Genomic DNA, 7,282 nt, shown 5'->3' with positions numbered 1-7,282 from the left:
GTACATTAGATGTCGAAAATAAGAAAAATGCATTTGTTTGTTCACTTTTCGATTACCAGCATGTGGTCGTGCTTTGAAGCGCGGAAACATGTATTCGCCGTTGGTACCAGCTCCAATGGCAGTCCTCAACATTCTACTCGGCGCACTAATTTTGTACCAATTTTTCCTTCGTTCGGTTGGATGTCCAACGTATAATAATAGTTCGCTCCTTCCCACGAAGTTGTATAGACTTTTACCTGCTTACTTGAATTACTGGTACGCTCTTGTTCGCAAGCTCAGAAACAGCCTAACATTCTGTTCCTGGTTACCTACGTGTGTTAATCTTGTTTTTTTTCACTGTAGTCAAGCCACCACCTCCATCCTCTCCACAAACCAGACGTCCGCCTGACTCGGTAGTTCCACCGCACGGCATAGTAAGTTTGTATAGTGTCCTAACGACTTAGTCAACAGTCGTATCAATGGTTGAAGTGTTTAGTCTCTCCAACTGTTGAGTCTCATAGTGTATACCAAAAACTTTTGAGTCACAGCCACCTTCACTGTGAGCGAATTTGTTCTTTTTTTCGTTAGCTTTGTTACGAACCACTTGTTCGTGAGGGAACACACTACTCATAAGGTTGCTGAAAACCTCGATAGCCCGGCGAGTTTCACATCTCTTGTGGCTCATCAGGTAGACGAATTCTCCGAGTTTCCGTCAACCTCATGTTCCACTTGAACACCGAATTCTACGAAATCGGTGAAATAAATTCATTTGCACATTGAGTCGGTGCTAATGCGTAAATCAGCTGAACCCCAGCTGAATCTCCCATAGTTCTCTTGTTTTTCGTGCGACTTTGTCACGTTCATATCCAATCATTTTCTTCAGTTTTCAATTTCATTCCCCTAGTTATTCGTTTTTGTAGGTCGAATGCGTTTCCAACCTCTGGTCTGAGCAGGATCCTGAGGACGAGTTTTCACCTTCAAGTTCTGAAACTACACTTCCTAGCCACAGTTCCGGTTCCCACGGTTTATCTGTGCAATCGGGCTCAACTACTTACGGGACGACTCCCGCGTCCAGATGGCAATCAGCCGAGATTTCGAAGTCACCGTCGGCCGCTTCTTTGTCGATGGAAGCTAGTCCCTCTATGTCCGTGTTCACAACTCCTCAGCAGCAACGACCAACGAAGCAACCGTCGCTGGTTACCAGTTCAGTCGTTTCTTCTTCCGGCACCGGCGTGTCATACATACATTCGGGTCCTAGATCGTCTTTGGCTGGATTTCAGAGCGTTAAGAATTTCCCGGTAGTTACTCGAAGCGTCAGCATCATTCAAACATCCAATGTTTCTCGCTCCGTCGTTCCAATGAGTGTGGTGCTCAGTCCGACGTCACCAGCTCTGCTGAACACCCAATCGGCCATACGTGGAGCCCGAACCGTGCAGTCTCCTCAAACAACAGCCAGCTTGCGTTTTACAGGGCCATCATCAGGTCAGCGAATTGTTATCCAACCACCTAGCGGGAACGCTAGGTCACTTCTGGTTCAATCTTCTGAAAATGTGCTCAGGTGCGTACATCTGATCCTAGAATCATTTCTCCTTATTCCCTTTGGGACAGTTTCAGGCACCCATTCCTACTCTGCATAGATTCTGCGATTAACAATGTGGTGTCGTACTTAACTATGTTTCGTAGCTGCTTTCGGTATAGGCTGTTGACACGGTGGGCCAGAAATGTCGTTACTTATGAAGAATCAAGTCGGTAAACGACTAGTTAAAAAAGCGCCGTTTCGAGGTCACTTGTCTGGAATGAACACCTGAGGGATGGCATGACTGTCCACAGTAATCCTCCTGCATCATGGTTAAATCGGAGGTGGTCATGTGAGGGCTAACCAAGGTTCTTGATGCGTTCAAACCGACTATCCCACAAGGCAGGGAGGGTTGGTTGAGATGTAGCTGAAAACAGACGGAATCGGGTTCTCGACCCTGGGCGAAATGAGTTTCGCTGAACGAGGAACGACAAACCGTTGTGAGGGCTAACCAAGGTTCTTGATGCGTTCAAACCGACTATCCCACAAGGATCACAGGGTTGGTTGAGATGTAGCTGAAAACAGACGGAATCGGGTTCTCGACCCTGGGCGAAATGAGTTTCGCTGAACGAGGAATTCTCGACAAACCGGTTCTGTGCACATCTGTAAGGTCGATATCCTCAAAAGAACAAAGGTTGATTGTGCTTTCCGTACGCGAACCGTCAATTCAGCCCACATCCCTCCTGAGTCAATCATGCCGAAGTTATGTGACCGTGTTCATTGTACTCGGCAAAGGTGATATCTTTCTTCGTTCAAACACTTTCTGATGATGAGTAACTTCGGTACACGAGTCGGTCGAAACCACTTTGTAATCATGCGTCCTCCTATACCATGGGCGAGATGGCTCAAGTGGTTAGAGCACGAATTTACTGACCGGAAGGTCCGTGGTTCGAATCCGACCTCCGCCACTCGACTTCCCCTGTCTAGGCTTGGGCAACCTGGCATTATCCCAGCCCTCGTGCTTCCTTCGGGTGGCATGGCAGCTAGGCACCGGAAGGGTGCTACAGCTGAACGATTTCTTTTTCATTTTCTTTCCTATGTCATGTCATCTGGATTGTGGACGCGAAGACGAACATCTTGTCAGGTTGCCATCACTAAAAAGAAAGCCCACCTCGAAAACCAACTTGCCGCTACATGAGCACGCACTCTCGGCGAAATCCAACTATGCGATTGCGTTGTCGCTCGTTGGCGAGACTCCCAAGCGATGCACAACGCAAGCGTGGGTGAGAGCTGATCGTCAGCACATCAGTTCAATTCATTTTATCAACTTATCAGTTTAGTTTGGAAATTGGTTAGCTACGCATCGAAGGCGTAAAACCTTCATGAAGGCTTTGGACTCTGATTATCGTGAACTTTCGTGGTCGTACAAGGTATGTCTATTCGCCAAAATTTTACTCTTTTTGTAACTTTACGCGACAAAGTGGTAGCAAGAGTGTGAATTGCAGGTCGATTCCAGATGGTTTTGAAATCAGACCGGGTTTACTGTCCGTTGTGCAATTGCGCGTATTCACTTCAGTCGGTATCTAACGTCTGCTTTCATGAGTGGTGTTTCTGGTTTGCGGCCCGTGTGTTGGGCCGCTGGACTGATCGGCACCTAGACGCTTCGTTGCAAAGAGTTCTGCGCTTTGGAACGCGCTCTAAATTCTTACGTTTGCCGGCGGCCATTTGCTAGTTGTGCATACGCACCCTCAGTATGAAGCACGCAGCAGCCACCAGACAGTTTGGTTGGCGCATGGTGGTATCAGTTTCTTGCGGTCAGCCTTCGCCGCGTCAGAGTTTGTTTCCCGATCAGGACCCATCACCTTGAAATGGTGGTCGGGCTTAAATGCTTGCAGAATGGGGCTCGTTAACAGTTATTCCTGTTTTCCGGAAGAGTACGCGGACGCTACGCGAAAACCACCGTTTCACGAGCCTTCTTGCTGTGGCATCAAAGACGATCTCTGTCTCATCTTTCGAACGTTGACTTAACAGTGAGCCACAGGTCCGTGAAAACCAAGCTGAGTTCGGTCCTGCGACGAGATGGTTCTCATATTTTCATCCTTTCGGAGATTCTGGAACAGTCACACTGCTTCCAGCAACGAACAATTTTGGTTTTCCTTGACTTAAGGGCTATCTTTGTCTCTGTCAACCGTCAGGCACCACGTGAGTCTCTGTATCAGTGTGCTCCGTAAATTCTCGAACCTGCGGTGTACACCAACTCCCGCGGACACTTAAAGGTCTGCGAAGGTCTCTTTTGAGTTCAAAAATCGAGTTGTGTCAGACAATGCTGTCCTCTTTCAATTATGCCCCATCGACTTCTTCGGAGCATTGCATGAGTATGTTGTGAACAACGAATCAGTATTCCTGAAGTATGTTTAACGGTTTTCGGAATAAATAACTCGCCCACGATAGATGAACTGAGAACACTCCATAGGTTGCGCTGGCTTTGTCCCGGGCTCTGTATGCCAGTCGATCGACTTCCTCAAAAGGCTCTTTTCCAACAACCACGTGAAGGGTGCAAACGAGCCAGAGGTTGTCGAACAATGACCTGGCACCAAAGTGTGAAAACCACTACTAGCAAAGTCGGCTGCGCTGTCTCACAGCTGCTACCTCTCTGGATGGATGTTCCCAGGTGGAACAAATCAACAGTGAGAGTCATGGCCCAGAAGTCGAAATCAAAAGAAATCGTTTATCTGCAGCACCCTTTCGGTGCCTAATTGCCATGCCACCCGAAGGTTGTACGAGGACTGGGATACTGCCATGTTGCCCAAGCCTAGACAGGGAAAGTCCAGGGGCAGAGGTCGGGTCGGAACCGCGGACCTTCCGGTCAGTAAATTCGCGCCCTTAATCACGGGCCGTTGCCCAATCACACCCTCAATGACGCTGGTGCATCCCATCAGTTACCTTCAGCGCATAAATAACCACTGACATCCTTGTATATGAACTACCGCTTCCAATGCGTATCTATGTAGCCCATCTCAAATCATCGGCGAACGAAACTTTGGTGGATGTAACCACTCTACGGCAATTGCGCGTTGCTTACAGCTGACTATAGTGATAATGGTCGTGAACTATTGTGCAGACTTCTGCTTTTTAGCATATTGGTGATTTTATATTCGATTGGTAGCTGAAATCCCGTGTTGTCATGCCTAACGTGGCTTTTCGTAAACTTTGGAAACGGTTGTTAAGTACTTACGTAATTCCTGAGGTCGGATACTTGTTGTCGACTCGACTGGGTGTTCGATAGAGGCCTCCAACCGGGCTCTGCAACCGTCAGCAGTGGCTAGAGTGTCTTTTGAGTAGAAAAAGTTATTCCACTGCAGCTTCTGTATGGGTGGGTACCATAACTCAGAATCCTGGCAGGCGGGAGACAACTTCTGGACACATTGGTCGGAAGTCCGATGGCCGCTGACATCTATCCCATAGAATAAGGCATTCGATTAGTGACGAAGTAACCTCCTATGACAGTATGCCTTTCAAAGATGTGATGGCTTCAAGAAACTTTGGAGGCGCTATTCCAAAAAACTTCATCCTCTTTAAAATGGTATTGTGTTTCTTGACGTTCGGAAAATCAATTTGGTTTCGTCCGTAGTGTACATCCCACCAATTCGGAGGTCCAACTTTTCAGTACCTGTATCGGTGGATACTTCGTTCTTTTCGCTGAATGGTAGTTGGTAGACGGGTTATAATGGGGCTTGAGGCTTACTAGTTGAACATTGATGTGTTCAGCCCTCCCACCTTACTCTACAGGAGTTTACGGTTCTCTGTTCCAACAGGCGAAAATTCGTTTGTGGGTTTCCGTATCCCGGTTTCTCCTTTATTCTGGCGAACTCCAACGACCTCTGTATCCTTCATCCTTTCCGATGTGGGATTTCAGTCCCTGCTGGGCATTTTATGCATCTGAGGTTCACCGAGTGTCAGTTTGCAGTTTACTGTATTAACCGAACACTTGTTTCCTTTTGGGTAGCCTACTATCTGAAAAGAACGGATTTTCCAGACTTTATTCTTCACGTTCCTTCACGCACCTTTTAGCTGATTGACTTGAGAACAGCGATGGTTCGTCGTCTCGATACTGACTCATTATGTGTTATCGACTTGCCTGTGCTTAAATGATAAACGCCCCAACACCGAAGACATCACGGAAGGTAGGCTTCCAGTAGAAAGCCCAGGGATAGACGCCCCAACACCGAAGACATCACGGAAGGTGGTAGGCTTCCAGTAGAAAGCCCAGGAATAGGACCTCACGTGATAGTTTCAGTCTGAATATACACACAACCAGAGGCATCGCATTTTAGTTTGCCGGAGTATCGGCCACGAGAGTAGTGTTGTTGTCCGGACTGCTGGTCTCAGATGTGTTCACTTGTTGGGCGGTCTCCACATCCCGCTTCCAAAGTGTAACACTGCCCCGATTCATCAGCAATCTTAGCTGGTGGAAATGGACAGCAGGATACAAGTTTCTTGACCTCTTTCACTTGTATTCGACGTCTCTCATCCGGTTCAACAGGGTATCCTTATTTCTAGTGATAAGCCTTTTGGAATGAAAAATGTCTCTAAATGCGGGTGTCCCTGATACGCATGTATATAGAGATAAATTCCATGAAATCCCCCGAGACCTTTCGTACGTTCGGTGACTTATTCAACATGACTTTAGATGTGCTAGCTATCTTCACTTTGTTTTGAAGGTCTGCACTGGAAAAATTGTCAAACGTACATTACACACAATCCAACTGACGGCTGTTGTGGTACTTTGTTGCCTGTTAGTAGTATGGAAGTGTTTTGAAGTCTATTATTTATCGCTGCTCATTTCCAACTTTTGTTTTCTTCCAGCGGTCTTTCCGGAGATTTTCACTGAATCACGTGACTATCAAAAGACAACTTTGTATAGTACTTTACCCCTTATACACATTAAACCGCACTGTTTGACATGGTATGATTACGTGTACAGACTAATATTTTCAAATGATGATGTATTTCATTGTTGCGGTGGTCTTGGTGCCAGATAATAACTGCTTCTCTGTTCCGTCGTTTTAAATACCATTCACTGTTGGGAACACGCCATAAAACTGCGGACACGGTGAGAACCTTACTTGGCGAGGTTCACTGTTTCGTGAAAGAATAAGGTCGACCATGTATGCTGTCCTTTCAGCCCTTCAATGCAGTGAACTGTTTTCGGGAACGCATGTACGGCAGTGAAGCATCGGTGTTGAACACTGATGTCATGTTGTCGATGATGATGAGAACGCATTGTCGGATCCATAACTTTGTCTTATCAGCTTCAGCTGGATTACCATAGATCATTTTGGGATCGTTCTTAGGTAACATTCTTTAATCGATTGTCCATGCTAGGCTCTCCGCAGCACCGCTGAAGAGGTTGGAAACCGTTGCATTCTAACTGTTGTTCCAAATGTCTAAACTCGCTTAGTGTCACTTGTTGTCCTAATGACTCCAATCCAACGCCAGATACTAGCCTTCGCGCCATTTCATTACGGATATGTGAAAGTCAAGAATCGGCTGTACTGGGAAGCTATTGGACTGGAGGGCAGACGAATATGTTGACGCCATCCGACACCAGTAGCGTTTCAGATACGTCCATGGTAAGACTTGTGAAGGCGCCCCCCAGTCTGTCTGCAGATACGATGTATCGCGAATACAGCAGTACAGCTCTTAATATAGTCTGGTACTTATGATCCTTGAGACGCAGCTATATGCCTTTTTGGCGCCTCAATTGACACCAATCAGCAAACGTGA

At 46.8% G+C, this 7,282-nt stretch overlaps 2 protein-coding genes across 2 annotated transcripts in view; one reads left to right on the top strand and one right to left on the bottom strand.

Moving 5' to 3' along the window:
• The window catches only part of T265_08167 (hypothetical protein), a gene marked incomplete at both ends in the record, with an annotated part of 3,977 nt that extends 3,565 nt beyond the window's left edge, over positions 1–412 (bottom strand). Inside the window, one exon of the mRNA XM_009173892.1 lies at positions 313–412. Coding sequence (XP_009172156.1) covers positions 313–412 — 100 coding nt within the window. The remainder of the gene's footprint in view (positions 1–312) is intronic.
• The window catches only part of T265_08166 (hypothetical protein), a gene marked incomplete at both ends in the record, with an annotated part of 13,628 nt that extends 7,077 nt beyond the window's left edge, over positions 1–6,551 (top strand). The window contains 3 exons of the mRNA XM_009173891.1: positions 343–413; positions 900–1,537; positions 6,362–6,551. Coding sequence (XP_009172155.1) covers positions 343–413; positions 900–1,537; positions 6,362–6,386 — 734 coding nt within the window. The remainder of the gene's footprint in view (positions 1–342; positions 414–899; positions 1,538–6,361) is intronic.
• Positions 6,552–7,282: the final 731 nt, after the last annotated feature.

The sequence above is a fragment of the Opisthorchis viverrini genome (assembly GCF_000715545.1).
Source record: "Opisthorchis viverrini unplaced genomic scaffold opera_v5_211, whole genome shotgun sequence".
NCBI lineage: Eukaryota > Metazoa > Platyhelminthes > Trematoda > Opisthorchiida > Opisthorchiidae > Opisthorchis > Opisthorchis viverrini.
The sequence above is the reverse complement of the archived record's forward strand: the minus strand, read 5'-3'. Positions and strand labels throughout refer to the sequence as shown.